The sequence below is a fragment of the Eulemur rufifrons genome, chromosome 28 (genome assembly GCF_041146395.1).
Source record: "Eulemur rufifrons isolate Redbay chromosome 28, OSU_ERuf_1, whole genome shotgun sequence".
Taxonomy (NCBI): Eukaryota; Metazoa; Chordata; class Mammalia; order Primates; family Lemuridae; genus Eulemur; species Eulemur rufifrons.
In genome coordinates this window covers 63378167-63393069 of record NC_091010.1, presented here as the reverse complement: position 1 = coordinate 63393069, position 14903 = coordinate 63378167, and the positions used below count along the sequence as shown (strand labels likewise).

The 14903-nt window shown below is 42.8% G+C and overlaps 1 protein-coding gene across 2 annotated transcripts; it reads left to right on the top strand.

Moving 5' to 3' along the window:
• Nucleotides 1-666: 666 nt before the first annotated feature.
• NSMCE4A (NSE4 homolog A, SMC5-SMC6 complex component) lies at nt 667-14730 on the top strand. 2 transcript variants are annotated; one of them, XM_069460129.1, is made up of 11 exons: nt 667-1170; nt 1940-2017; nt 4797-4927; nt 7077-7228; nt 9111-9210; nt 9912-10002; nt 10886-10980; nt 12403-12451; nt 13337-13431; nt 13525-13608; nt 14566-14730. In XM_069460129.1, the coding sequence occupies exons 1-10, from the start codon at nt 879-881 to the stop codon at nt 13594-13596; spliced, it is 1155 nt and encodes a 384-aa protein (XP_069316230.1). In that variant the 5' UTR covers nt 667-878; the 3' UTR covers nt 13597-13608; nt 14566-14730. The 2 variants fall into 2 exon arrangements, with proteins under 2 accessions (XP_069316230.1, XP_069316229.1); XM_069460128.1 differs by having other exon boundaries at nt 13522-13608.
• Nucleotides 14731-14903: the final 173 nt, after the last annotated feature.

The window sequence follows — 14903 nt, the reverse complement described above, 5'->3', positions numbered from 1 at the left end:
AAAATGTGTTCTCAACACCAAAGAGAACTTTTGGGAAACAATACTTGAATAGAATCCAAAGTACACGGAATGAAATTCATACATTTATCTTTCAAACTACAGTGAATGTAATTCCATCTTTCTTGGACCCTGCAGGAGGCGTTCTCAGAATCTTTTAGTTGGAGAATCAATTGTGAAACATAGACTGTCACGTTGTAGAAATTTAGAAGGATGGTTAACAGAGAGTTTACTATGAGAAAGTCAAGGAACCCTATTAATTTTTTGTTTGTTCTTTTGTCCTTACAAAAAGTGATATTGCCAGCTGCACATAAACCCCATTTGATCCCCCAGCCCCGCCTGCTGGCACAGGGAAACTAAGGTCACTGATGGAGAGCAGAAGAGCACGTTTCTTGTCTCCACGTCCTGCGCTCATCCTACTCCACGGGCAGGAACCGCGCTCCACAAACATGCACTGCGTGCCCATGCCGTCGCCAGGCTGTGTCCTGGGGAGCCAAAGGGACCCGGGGAAGACGCAGGTTTAGTGGGGTGGGCCCGGCGGACCAGAAAAGCAAGACTCCAACGACCTTACGGTGTGGAGTAGGCGGGACCTTATTATACCCTTGCCAAGGGAACAAAAACATCCGGGCCCCGGGCCCTCGGGCGCATTCGGCGCCGCCCCGGCCCGCAGCAGCCGGTGCAGGCGCCCTGGCCCCGGCGCCGCGACCCCGGCCCTGGAGACCCGCCCGGGCCCGTCGCCGGCCTCCCGCCACAGGCGTCGCTGTGCGCTCGCGCGGGCCAGAGAGCCGCGTTCCGCGGGGAGCAGGCGCTCGCGCCGAGCAGGGGTTTCAGTTTCTGGCGCGAACTTCCGCCGTTCCGAAGTTGCACGGCGAATTGGCGCGATGTCTGGGGACGGTAGCGGCCGCCGGCCCGAGGGCCGGGGTCGGGGTCGCGACCCGCACCGAGATCGCACCCATTCGCGCTCCCGCTCGCGGTCCCCGCTGTCGCCCATGTCCCGCCGCGGGGCTGCGCCGGAGCGCAGGGAGGCCCCGGAGCGCCCGAGCTTGGAGGACACAGAGCCGTCGGACTCCGGGGACGAGATAGTGGACCCGGCCAGCTTGGAGGCGGAGACCGACCACGGCCTGTGCCGCCAGATCCGCCATCAGTACCGGGCGCTCATCAACTCTGTCCAACGTAAGGCGGCGCCTCAGGGCGGCGCGGGCCGGGTCGCCGTCCCAGCCACGCGCCCGGCGCGGCGGGGAGGGGTCCGGGGGGCAGGTGCCGGGGGCAGGCCCCGCGCGGCGGGCGCGGAACGCGCGCTGGTGAGGGCCCCTCGCCGCGGGCCGCGCCCTAGTTTGTTTACGAAGTGCTCTCACATCCGTTTTGTCGCCGGAGCCGCACGACCTTGGCAGGGGGCACGCAGGTCCTAGATTGGGAGGCTGGGAAAGCCGGAGGCCCAACCCGCTCGGTGACTCGCCCGAGCCCCGCCGGCCGGCAGGGGAGAGGCAGGACGGGGACCGCGAGTGCCCCCGCTGCACCAGGCGGGTCTCAGCACCGCAGCGTCAGCGCCACGCGAGAACTGTCAGGAACGCACATCCCCGGACCCCACCCCGACGCACGGAATCTGAAACTCTGGGTGGGCCGGCCCCTCTGTTGAGTGGCCGGTCCTCCAGGTGATTCTGTAGCTCGCCCAGCTTGAGAACCACTCCGTTACGGACCACTCCTCTGAGGCTGCGGGAGTCGAGCCCTCGGGGTTAAGGTTAGAGGGAGCCAGGGTTGCCGTTTAAAGTTCATCACCTTTCTCTTTCCGTGCCATTTTGGTTAAAAATCTAAAGATGTTTGAAGTAATTGTCCCGGGAGCAAGGGGCTGGGGCTTGCCTTTACTATTGTAGGTGCTAACCTTATCAACTACTTATTAGTGAATGTTGAGCAAATTTCCCAAAGTTTGTATTTTTTAAAATAGAAAACCGGGAGGACATACTGAATGCCAGCGACAAATTAACAGAGGTCCTTGAAGAGGCCAACACTTTGTTCAATGGAGGTAATTCATTATTTTATACTTTTTATATGTTTTATGACATTTTTAATTAGTTTTATAGAAGAGCCAAATTATTGACATTGGGCAATTCCCACGTTTATAATAGTGCTTAACCAGTTTTGGAGCCTTTGACATTACAGTAATGATGCTATTTATTATATACTGAGGGCTCTACATGAAATTCTTGGGGTGGTTCCCACAATCTGTTTTAATAAGCACCCCAGGTCATCCTGTTGCCTGTTCAAGTTTGAGAACTTTGCATGTGTTACATTTTCTTTTTCTTGTATTTACTGCTCTATCCCCAGTATACATTTGTTGAATGGGTGAATTAAAGAAGAACCCAGCAAGCCTCTGACAATCCTGTTTCTTTTTTTGTCCCAGTCCCAGTGTCCCCTGCCTTAGCTCCTTGCTGTTGCTCCATCTGCAACCCAGAGGAGGTGGCAAGGTCTTACAAGTGGGCCTGTTGGTCTTTGGTCAGGGGTGTGTGTGTGTGTGACAGAGAGAGAGAGAGAGAGAGAGAGAGAAATCTCAGAGCACTGAACTCTAGACCATGCTGGCTTTAAAAAAATAACCTTAGTTTGAATTAAAGCCAGTGGTAGTGGTAGCAGTGGTCTGTGTAATGACATGGGACAGGTGGGGGTATTCCCTGATGTGGGCACCAGGTCACAGAGCCCTAGGACAACTACCCAGACCACTGTCCCCTCCAGGCCCCTCTCTAACAGGTCTGTGGGACTAGAAAGGGAAAATCGAGACCTGGTAAAAGTCAACAGAATCGCCGATGCTCCAACACCACAATTTCTCATATGCTTTGAGGACCAGAACATTTATTTGTAGTCATTTCCCGGTCTGGATAGTGGTTTAAATGTCTCCTTTTACCACTTTATATGTGCTCTCTAATTTGTGTCTTTCACGCCCTGACCTCAGCCTCCTTACCGTTCTCGGTCTTGGTGTGCCGCATTTGCTAACTCGCACCAAAACCTTCAGGGACCAGGCATGCTTCTTTCACCTGGTTAAATCCCTCTCCTGCCCTCTTATCCTTTTTTTTTTTTTTTTTTTTTTTTTTTTGAGACAGAGTCTCGCTCTGTTGCCCAGGCTAGAGTGAGTGCTGTGGCGTCAGCCTAGCTCACAGCAACCTCAAACTCCTGGACTTAAGCGATCCTACTGCCTCAGCCTCCCGGGTAGCTGGGACTACAGGCATGCGCCACCATGCCCGGCTGATTTTTTCTATATATATTTTAGTTGGCCAGATAATTTCTTTCTATTTTTAGTAGAGACGGGGTCTCGCTCTTGCTCAGTCTGGTCTCGAACTCCTGACCTCGAGCTATCCACCCGCCTCGGCCTCCCAGAGTGCTAGGATTACAGGCGTGAGCCACCGCGCCCGGCCCCTCTTATCCTTTTTCGTCTCTCCCCAGCCTCAATCCCCAGTCAGCCTTTCTCCCCAGCCTCAATCCTCACTGTCACTCTTGACTCAGTCACTGCAATTAGCTCTTTCTCCACACATCATTTTTCAGCCACTTTCAGTGTTTAAAGCAAAATTTTAAGGGAAAATTATTTACTCAGTGAGGTCCTAGGAGTTGCTTAGCAAACAGAATTCTAGATGCTTGTCATCTGTGGATTTGGTGGTCTCAGTTTTAACTCTTTGGAGACCTTAAAGCCACCCGTGACATGATATTTGCACTTTTCTTGTGGTATGTGTCGCAGACTGATGGCCCAGGGAGATCTAGAATAAAGCCCAGGTTTGAATCCACCTGGTGACTCAAAGCATCCACTTTGTTCTCTTACTCACCGTCACCACAGTGACTCTCTGAAATGATTAAAAACTTCCTTTGAGAACAAAACTGATGGATAAGACAAAAACTGGAGTCAACAGTTCTCTGGCCAAGCCTTTGCTGTTTTTGTGAGGATTATTTAGGAAATTGGTGATTCAAATGAAATGACCGTGAGGAGCAAGCCGGGCACAGGCATGTCTGTGTTTGAACTTTGCTGTGTTTGCCTCTTCTTGGCTTCCTTTAGAATTCTCCTTTGCAGATGTTCCCAAACCACTTTTTCACCCTTCCTGTCACCTTCAGGGTCTGATTAAGGCAACCCCTCAGCACTGCTGTTTTCTCCAGTTGACCCCTCTTCATCCCTCTGACTTCTGATTCTCTCTCCGAGGAGCATCCTGCTTTGCCTGCCCCTTCCCTTCTCCTTTTATTTAAATCTTTTTCTCTTCCGTAGCTTAACTCCCGTGTCCTCTGTCCAACCTTTTTTGAGCATCCATCCCCAAGGGTCACTACCCTGCCACCCATTGGCTGTGCAGCTGGGTGGAGGTGTGAGCTTTCTGGTGCCTGCCCAGCACAGAAACATTATTTCTGCTGTGCCTCCTTGATGACTTACCTGTTGCTGTTCCCAAAGCACCAGGCCGAGCGCAGGGCCTTCCACATAGTGGGCATGTGATTTGACTTACAGCAGCAATTTGAGTCAGAGGGAGAAGCGAATGTTAGGCATGACAGAGTTTGTTAAACTGGGTTATTAAAGAGATTGTGGTTCAGGAGTAATCAGGTAACAGGAGTGGGGAACCAGAGAGAAAACTGGCTCTTAGGAAGACCGGTTGGCTTTGATTAGAGATTTTGGCGAGTTGGGTAGGGGACCCAGTTTGGGGAGGAGATGGATCAGTTTTCAGCCTATCGAGATTTTTTTTAAGCCTAATGGGAAATCCTAGTAAGGAGGTGGACATTTAGGGGAAATATCTGTGGATAACGTGTATTTTGTAATGTATATATTTTGCTTCTTTTTTGAATAGTGTCCCGAGCAAGAGAAGCAGTCCTAGACGCCCATTTTCTCGTTCTGGCTTCCGACTTGGGCAAAGAGAAAGCAAAGCAGCTGCGCTCCGATCTGAACTCCTTTGATATGTTACGATATGTTGAAACTCTAGTAAGTTCAAAGCTCCAGAATCTTAATAAAAATGTTTTGTCTGTCATACGTTGTATAATTATCTACTTTGCCTATATCCATATGCAAATGCCACTTCCTTTTCCTTTTATTTTTTTGGTCTCAGATCCTGCCAGAGAGCTCTCCCAGGTTACACAGATGGAAGCAGAGCTGTGTGTAGACTTTAGGGTGGGAGCTCGGAGCAGATTGAACATCTCTTAGAATTCTGTTTTTACACTCGGGGTGCTGTGCCCATTTTTCCTCAGTCAGTTCTTAAGTGTTCTAGATCATTCTCAGTGACCTGGGACCTTTGTCCTGGGCCAGAGAAAAGCCCACCCTGAGGTGGCAGAGCTCAGTTGGAGATGAGTCACCCCTGGTGAGGGGACATGTTTTGGTCTGTCTTTGAAACTATTTGAGAATCATATGAAACTGATTGGAGTTTTGCTTTTTTTTGGTTTTATTTTGTTTTATTTACCTTTCTTTGCCACTTAACAAGTTTGAATAGTTGTCACTTGAAATTTTGAAACTTTTCCTTGATGGATGTACCAGAAAAAAAAAAAACAAAAAAAAACAAAAGCACACTGAGACTGACCTTTGATCTTACTCTGTTGTCCGTTTTTGATTCTACTCTGAGCCGTCCTCTGTCCTAGCACAGACAGATGCACCTTGGTGTGAACCCTGCATTTCTGACTGGATGTTTATGTTAAATGGTTATAAAAATGATTTCATACCATGAGATCTGACCCAGATAAAGTAATTACTTTGTAAAGGTACAAGGCAAAAGATTAGTTGCAATGTGTTGTTTTTAAAGCCTTAAAATTTTCTTTTTTTAAAAACTTTCTTATTGTGAAGTATAGGGCATTTTGGAAAATGTACACTAAATGCACAGCTTACTAAAGTGACCATATATATTTTTTTAAATTACTTTTATCAAGTTAAACTCTGTACTTTAACAGATCAAAATAAATTCCAGAAGTCTTCAAGCATTAAATATAAAACTTTAAATTAATAGTTGTCTAGTCTCTGGGTGGGGAAGACCTTCCCATGTATAACATCAAATATAGACACTATAAGGAAAAGATGAGTAGATTTGAACAGACCAAAAGTGAAACGTCCTCCTGCAAAGGTGCGCTGGCGGCACCGGGTGGCAAGAGAATGAAGAGAGCTGACCATGCCACTCTGACCAGGCTCTTACAACTTTGCTTTTCTTCAAAGTTTGGTTGTTTTTAATAGAGTTAATCTCCTTGACGGCTTTGTGATTATTGTTTATGTATGATATTACCATTGTAATTTGATAACTTCTAGGCATTTTATAGTATAATGTAATAGCAGTGTATTTTTATAGAAGTAAATTCAATATAATACGTTTTCGGTAATATAGTTTGAGATAAGAGAATTATTCAGCTTCTGCCAACTTTTCCCCACGAGGGCAATTTTAAGATGAGCGATTCTGTAGCTGATGCTGGGCTGCTGCTGTCTGGATATACTGAGATCCGAGCTGAATATAGATTTCTAGGAGGTTGGCTAAAAATTAAAATCTGAAAGTCAGCTGAACTTCTCTGTGCTGTCATGGAGCTTCTGATTTCGGATTTAATTTTTTATTTTTATGCTAGTACAGCTTTACTAATAAATGAACTACTTGTGATACAGAAATTTCCAGGGGGCTTAGTTCTTCTGGCATATCTAAACCCTCAGCCTGCCAGTGACACTGTTGGCCTTTTGGAGGGGTGTATCTTTGTTTTGGAGGCCTGTACTATGCATTGTAGGATGTGGAGCAGCCTCCCTGGCCTCTATCCAGTAGATGCCAGTAGCACACCAGTTGTGACAACCAAAAATGTCTCCAGGTACTACCAAAAGACCCCTGGGGGCAAATTCACCCTGGTTGAGAACCACTGGTTTAAATAATTTGACTTTCTCACCCAAAGGTTCTAAGTACATTGAGGAATATTTTCTGCCAAAAAGAAGGTACCTTTGAAAATAGGAATTTATCTATAAAGTTATCTTTACAATAAGAAACTTAGCCAACATGTTAAGGCGCTGAAAACAGGTTTTGCCTCTGGCCTCTTAAAGGCTTAGTGATGCAGGTTATTGGATGTGGTCAATGATTGCTTGTGGCTTAACTGGGGTTTTTTGTTTTCCTTCATTTTTGTAGCTGACACATATGGGTGTAAATCCGCTAGAAGCTGAAGAACTCATCCGTGATGAAGATAGTTCTGATTTTGAATTCATAGTCTATGACTCCTGGAAAATATCAGGCAAAACAGCAGAAAACACCTTTAATAAAACCCATACATTCCACTTTCTGTAAGATTATTTTAAAAATCCAACAGACCAACCATTTGTAAACCTTAAATTGTTTTTTCTTGTAGGGACAGAGACTGCTTGATATTGTAGAGGTGACAGTCATGATGCCATTGTTTGGAGGCTTCTAAACTTTGATTTAAAAGTCCACAAACTCTCGATGTGGATGGAACCTTAAAGGATCCCTCATCCTGCTTTAGCAAGGAAGGCCACAGGCCAGAACCTTCTTACCAAGGCTCTCTCTTGGCTTGTTTGCTTCTACCTCTTGAGACTTTGAGTCCGTAGCATATATCTGGTTTGGTTTTATTGTCTTTGAAATCCTTATCATGTGGGAGGATGATACCTCCTGCTCAGAGTATCCTCAGTTCTACCGATAGACAAGTGACGTTTATTATATCCTGTTGTATGACCACTGTTCTCTATTTGAAGACTACTTGAGTCACTGTCACATAAACTGCCAGATTCATTTTTTAGATACAACTCTAATTTTAAGACAAGTTTTTCTTTATACTCTGTCCTATGGAGAAACCAAGAACAGCTCTTACTGGCTCTTCCTTAAGACAGCCTTAGAGTACACTGGTTGTTTTCCCCAGTAGATACTTTCCTAGGGTAGCCCTCTGAGTTTGTCAGTCCGTTCTTTCTTAAGTGGTGTGGCTCCTGGGTATTTGTCTTTTCTGATTCGTCTTTTAGATCTCCTGAGATTGGCAGTGTCTCAGAAGGCTTTGAAGATGCAGGTGTAGTAGGTCTGTGGTGTGGGGCAGGCATCTGTTTTTCACAAGGCTTCAGGTAACTCAGGTGCCCAGAGCCATTGTATGTATTGTAGGATAAAGACTACACTTCTTTATTATAGGATAAAGTCCAAATCTTTGTTTTTGCTGTTGAGGGCTAAGCTCTGTTACAAATCCTGAGATCTAAAGATAAAGCCTTGAACTTCATCTCATCATCTAGCCCAATTTCCAGCCACAATGAAGTACTTACAACTCTGTCCCTGCACTTGCTGTTCCCTTGGTCTCCAGTGTCCTTTCTTCCATCTTTTCCTTCTGGTGAGGTTTATTTATCCCACAGGCCCCAACTTGAAGCCAGAGTAACTTCTCTAGACAGAAGTGTTACCAGGGTAGGATCAGGTTTCCCAACCAGATTACTCCCATGTCTGCGTAGATGTCTCTGCCCGAATGCTGTCGTAGCACTTGAGCAATACTCTGTCACGCCACTACGGGATCTGCCATGTTATGTTGAAATGGATCTATGTGCATAATATATCTGTCCAACTGTACCGTATACTTTCATTTCCTCAAGTGTAGGGACCATAGGGGTCTGTATTCGTGGGGCTTTGATCTCTGCATGATACATCTATTACTGTAGCCCAAGTCTGCTTTAGGGCTTTTGAGGGGGGAGGAGGAGAGAATCTAAAAGGAAAAGGAATCCCATGGGCCTGGCATGACCTAAGGTCCTAAGACCGGTGTGTTCTGTAGTCCCAGGCTGTGAGACTCTGCCCTGGCACCCTCAGATTAAAGGCTTTTGATCACATTGGAGATGTTCCGTTCTCCTTCCCCACGTGTTCGTCCTCCCCTTCATCTCAGGAGTTGGCTTTGCAATAGGCTAGCTGGGAAGGCCTCACAGGTACATTCACTGGTTTACTGTACAGAGCAATATGAAGGTGTTTGAGGAGGTAGCTGAGGTTGAGGAAAGCTCCTAGAAGTTCTTTTAGAAATAAAAAGAGAACAGAAAGTCACAGACCTCACCGAGAGTCTTGGTCTGCTGTCAGCTCACCTAGCACTGATGCCTGGTCTGAGTCTGACTGTGACATGCAAACTGCTTTTAGTTAGCAAAATTAGCTTGTTTTAAAAACAAACAGAAAAAGATATGAAAGCATATTTTTCATTAGGTTGGGTTCAATACAAGGAGAGTGTCCTGCACCAAAGCCACGAGTTGAACATCCAAGAAAAGTTAAAATGAGAGAAGAGGAGAAGAACATGCCTGTCCAGGTTTGTGTTTTTCAAATGTTGTTTTTAAAAATACCTAAACTTAAAATAGCCATTAATGGAATGTATGTATAATTTGGCCATCTTTTCTAAGCTTTAGGGTGTGGAACCAGGTTTTCTCACTTAATCATTTTATTTAAGCCTTTAAACAATGTATTGGATTGCCCACTTGTCTTTTTTGTAGTTTTGATCAGTTCTTTTAAACCAGATTTCTCAACGTCAGCACTATTAACATTTAGGCTGGATAACTCTTCGTTGTGGGGACTGTCCTGTGCACAGCAGGACCCTTAGCACAGCCCAGGCCTCTACCCACTAGATGCCAGGAATGACAACCAAAAGTGACAACCAGCTCCCCAGTTGTGACAACCAAAAATGTCTCCAGACACTGGCAAGTGTCCCCTGGGGGAAAAAATCTCTCCCAGTTGAGAAAGACTATTCTAAGCTGCCCTTTTCGTATTTTGCTGTTTTATGTTCAACCTGAAAATGGTTGACTTAGTAATGTTATTCTTCTATTGAGAGATTAATATAAAAATATTACTGAAACTAGAAAATTCTTTTTTTAACTATAAATGATAAGATGGGGATAAAAACTGCTGGCAATCCCGAACAAAAGCCACTTAGAGGATTCGGGATGTGCAGGAGAGAAGAAAAGGTGGTTAACAGACAAGCAAGTGGCTCAGTCAGCTTGGTAATTGTTTTTTCAGTTAAAAAGAATGGAAGAGTCTCATCAAGAAGCCACAGAGAAAGAAGTAGAAAGAATCTTGGGACTGTTGCAAACATATTTTCGGCAGGATCGTAAGTATGGCACCAAATTCAAAGTGGAACCACTTGTATTTATCAGTTTCAACGAGGTTATTTTTAAACGGCATTTTCAGCTGTATGTGATTTTTGAATCGTTTTGATTCCTTCTTGGCATGTGTATTTAATGAGGCCTCTCTCCTTTAGAAATCCCACATGAGAACACTGGTGAAGTAACTTTTCATTTTTATCTTTAAAAGATGGGGGATTTTTTTCTGCTACAAAATAGAACGTGTCATACAAGTGAGAAAAGTCAAATACCTATTCTACCTGCTCTCGCTTCCCAGAGGGAGCCACTTGTAAAATGTGATTTGTATATTTTCAGATTATTTTCTGTTTACGTTTGTCATGTAAACATGCACCTAAATAGATGTTTTTTGGGGTTTTTTTGCTTTTTTTCAAAGCTAATCATAATATACACATTCTTCTGCAATGTGACTTCTCTTTGTGGACATTTTCCCATATGATTACATATAGATTTCCCTCATTCCTTTCACTGGTTCCCACTGTGTGGCTGTACCATAAACATACTTAACCAGATCCCCTATTAATGGGTGGATCAGTTCTTCATAGCATTTTGCTCTTATAGAAATTGACGTGAAAATTTTTTTTTAACCCCTTCAGTTGCCTTTAAAAATCTTAGTATGTAACTTCGTGTACCTGTGCTAGTATTTCTGTAGGACAGCTTCTAAGAGGAGGCATATTTTTAATAGTTATGCCAAACTGGCCTCCAGAAGGGCTGGACTGATTTACACTGCCACGTCGGGATGCGCGGTCATTCCTTTCTTCTTCTCTGGCTGAGGCTAGAGAGTATGGGTCTTATTGACAAGCAGAAATCACTTTTCCTGTTTTGAAGAATTGTTTTCTCTTTCGTCTATAGCTGATACTCCGATGTCCTTCTTTGACTTTGTGGTTGATCCACATTCTTTCCCCCGTACAGTGGAGAACATCTTTCATGTTTCCTTCATTATACGGGTAAGATTTAAGATTTTTTCCCTAATTGCTTTTATATGCTTTTAAAAGGATACATAACAAGAGCTACAGATGGGAGCTGGCAAAGGTATCTGTACTAACCAGTATGTATTTTAGACCCATTGTAACAAAGCATTTCTTTTTCTTTTCTTTTTTTTTTTTGAGACAGAGTCTCACTCTGTTGCCCAGGCTAGAGTGCCATGGCGTCAGCCTAGCTCACAGCAACCTCAAACTCCTGGGCTCAAGCAATCCTCCTGCCTCAGCCTCCCGAGTAGCTGGGACTACAGGCATGCGTCACCATGCCCAGCTAATTTTTCCTATATATTTTTAGTTGTCCAGCTAATTTCTTTCTATTTTTAGTAGAGACGGGGTCTCGCTCTTGCTCAGGCTGGTCTTGAACTCCTGAGCTCAAAGGATCTGCCCGCCTCGGCCTCCCAGAGTGCTAGGATTACAGGCATGAGCCACCACGCCCAGCTGCGTAACAAAGCATTAATTGGCATATTAAGTAGAAGAAACTAGCTAAAAATTTGAGTCCTTGATGTTTTAAAAATTATTTAGAGAACTGGAAAAATTTGAATATGGAACTATAGATTAGATAACAGTATGGATATAAATGTTAAATTTCCTGAATTTGATAGTTGTCATGTTTTATAAGGGAATATCCTTGTTCTCAAGAAATACACACTGAAGGATTAGGGAGAAGAGGTAGGCCACCTATCATTCTCACATCATTCATAAATAATAATAACAACATAGTATTTAGAATGACAGAGATGAAGTAAATGTGGTAAAACTTTAACAATTGATAAATATGGGTAGAGGATATATGGGAGGTCTCTATAGGAGTCTTGTAGCTTTTTAAAGCTTGAAAATATCTTGCAATAGGTTTTAAAAAGAACCCTACTCAGAATTATACTACAGAAATTAGCTGTAGACTGCCTTTAGTCTTACATCAGGTTACATTTGCACATGTAAGATGAATTTGATTTTAACCTTAGATAAAAGCTTGTATTGGGCAAAGTATTTTTCTCAGAAACGATAACAAAGGCATATTTTGCCAATGGCCCCAAAATGTGGAGTATTCCAAAATATGTATAAGTCAGTTAACGAGGCAAGATAGAGCTTCACTTAAGAGATTCTCAGGGTGAAGGCTGTGTTTGGGTAAAAGCTTATTAGAAACCTGAGCGATATCCTGTGTAAAGAAAGATGATAAATATGTGCAACTGTTATATATCTGTAATAATTAAAAATTAAAAAAATAAGTTAAAAAAGATGTTAGAGAAGTCTCCTCTATTATCATCTCATTATTCTGGCACATTTTGATTGTATGAGATGTAGAATTTCCTAATTGAGTAATTTTTTTCATCCAGTAGATATAAGTTTGAGTCTAAATTTTAGTCTCCTAAAATCACGGTTTTGTTTTAGGATGGTTTTGCAAGAATAAGACTTGACCAAGACCGACTGCCAATAATAGGTAAATAATACTATGTTTGGGAAAATTAGTTTTAGAGAAAATATGTTATTAGAGTTTATGAAATTTATCTTCCTAAATGTAAATGAGTTTTCATTGTAGGTAACAGACTTTTACACTGTTGTTGCCTTGCTCACCTAACTGAAAATACTGAAAACATGGTCAGAGTTTAAAACTTTGAGGGATTCAAATGAAATTTATCTTCCTAAATGTAAATGAGTTTTCACTGTAGGTAACAAACTTTTACAATGTTGTTGCCTTGCTCACCTAACTGAAAATACTGAAAACATGGTCAGAGTTTAAAACTTTGAGGGATTCATCTGTATCACTGACTAAACATCTACAGCTCTAAAGATTAACAAAAAATGATATAATTTCTCTCCGATTTTAATTGAGAAGGTTTGTAATTGCAGTCATTTTTGTAGTTTCTGTCTCTCTAACCACGTTTTCCTGGATGGCAACTCCTTTTCTCCCGGGGGTTCTCTGGAACTTTCATTCTTACCTGAATATTTTCACACTCTCCATTACTCACATTTTTCTAAGGTCTTCTGTCGAGAATGAGGTACTTTCATTGCACTTACTTGCCACTTTCAGCGTTCTCAATCTCACATTGGTTTGGCTCTGTGGATATGGTAGATTTGCAGAGGTTTTCAAATCCTTGGAATGTGTCACTCTACTACTTGTTTTTTTTTTTTTTTTTAAGTGGAATCAAATGGGATTATTTGCTACTGTAATAATATGACAGCAACTCAATAATGCATGAAATCCTAATAAGTATGTGATATTATAAGTATTTAATATCTTCTCAATATTGCTATTATTCATCACTTTCTGTTCAGATGACCTCTTCTGATTTGCTAACTTTTGAAAACTTTGTCTTTCAAACAGAGCCTGTTAATACTAATGAAGAAAGTGAGGGAATCGACCAAAACACCCAAGTTAGGAATCAAGGAATTATAGCTTTGAGTTACCGTGATTGGGAGGTAAAGCTCTGCCCGCTGCCCCTGCACAGTCTTGACTCTGACTTCACTTGCTGTGAGCCCAGTGCCCAAATGTTCTCTGTTCCCTGCCAGGAGATTGTGAAGACCTTCGAGATCTCAGAGCCTGTGATTACTTCGGGTCAGAGCCAGCAGCGGCTAAGTGCTTGATGCCAGCTGAAGGTAATGTTTTCTACAGGGCAGCCGCACAGTTTTATTAAAGTTGATTTAACAATCCAAACATTCCTACTTTCCCCCATTCCAGTGATATTTGGATTTTCGCCTCCCTCTAGTGCCCTATTCTTAGAACTGTGTGTAACTGGTGAGAAGCATAGCGGTTGTGAGGTCCCTTCTCTGGACTGATTACTTTGGTGTCGTTAAGATTTGCAGCGGAAAGAGGCAGAGCAGACGCTTGTTCTTGGTTTGGTTCCCCCCCCCAAAAAATCGATAAATTTGATTAAGTGAAATACTGAACCCTCTCATCAGTGTTGTTCCCTGTCCCGTTAGATTTGCTTGTTTCATAGGGACAAAGGAGGATTAGGACAGAACTGCCTTAGAATGATGTTAGTAAATGGGCATTTCTAAAATTGGAATTATGCTATGAAATAATTCTTCATTTTTATGAAGGGGGATATTTCTAGAAAGAAATCTTTGTAACGATCTGGCATTTTGCACTGCCCACAGCTGTGGATGGGAACCTGCAGGTCTAGATTCTGTCGGCTCTGCCCCTTTCAAACTTTGGGCAAGCCATTTAATCTCGCTCAGCTTCATTTTCCTTACCAAGAAATCTACATGAAATGGGGAGATTTTCGAACTAGATAATTGCTAAGGCTACTTTTTTCTAGCTCAAATTTCCTGTGATTTTGAGAATTGAGAATTATAATGAGCTTTTTAGTACTTAATGTAAACTCTTAATATGTGCTCAATTACTTGAAATTCTTTTGTTCCAAGATAATTTACTTCTGTAAAAGTATTTTGAGGGAAAGAGGAGTATAGACATAAGATATATAATGTGGATTAATCTGGGCCCTACTTACTAAGGAGGGGGCTAGTTGTTAGATTTCGTTTATGTATATTATATAAACTTTTGATTTATCATTTATAAACTGTTAACCAGCTGTCTTTTCTCCCTTTTTTTAGGACTCAAATAATAGTGAAATCCAGAAAGGAAAGCAGCATGTACTGTATATATTGTATGATTCAACATTTTTAAAGACAGATTGTTTTTAGTAAAATGTAGCTTTTGATAGTTATTTGTCATGGTTGTCTTTATGATTAAAGGAACTTCACTGCCATATTCACAAATGATTGTAATTACTCTTTACTTTCTTACGGGAATTTCTCCTTTCTCCAGTCCTGTCCTGTTCAAAGTTTTACTTAGGTTGTTAATGCCCTATGGATCATCATGGTTCCTTTTCTATCATTTTAGCCGAAAGTTAGTCAAGGCAACAAATAGGTTGTACCATGTGAAATTGTTC

What these genes read in the sequence shown, in the direction of transcription:
- NSMCE4A (XM_069460128.1), top strand. Translation starts at nt 879, where the DNA reads ATGTCTGGGGACGGTAGCGGCCGCCGGCCCGAGGGCCGGGGTCGGGGT. An exon ending in GCTCATCAACTCTGTCCAAC is followed by an intron (nt 1,171 to 1,939) that starts GTAAGGCGGCGC and finishes TTTTTAAAATAG; the next exon opens with AAAACCGGGAGGACATACTG. An exon ending in AGAAGAACATGCCTGTCCAG is followed by an intron (nt 9,211 to 9,911) that starts GTTTGTGTTTTT and finishes TTGTTTTTTCAG; the next exon opens with TTAAAAAGAATGGAAGAGTC.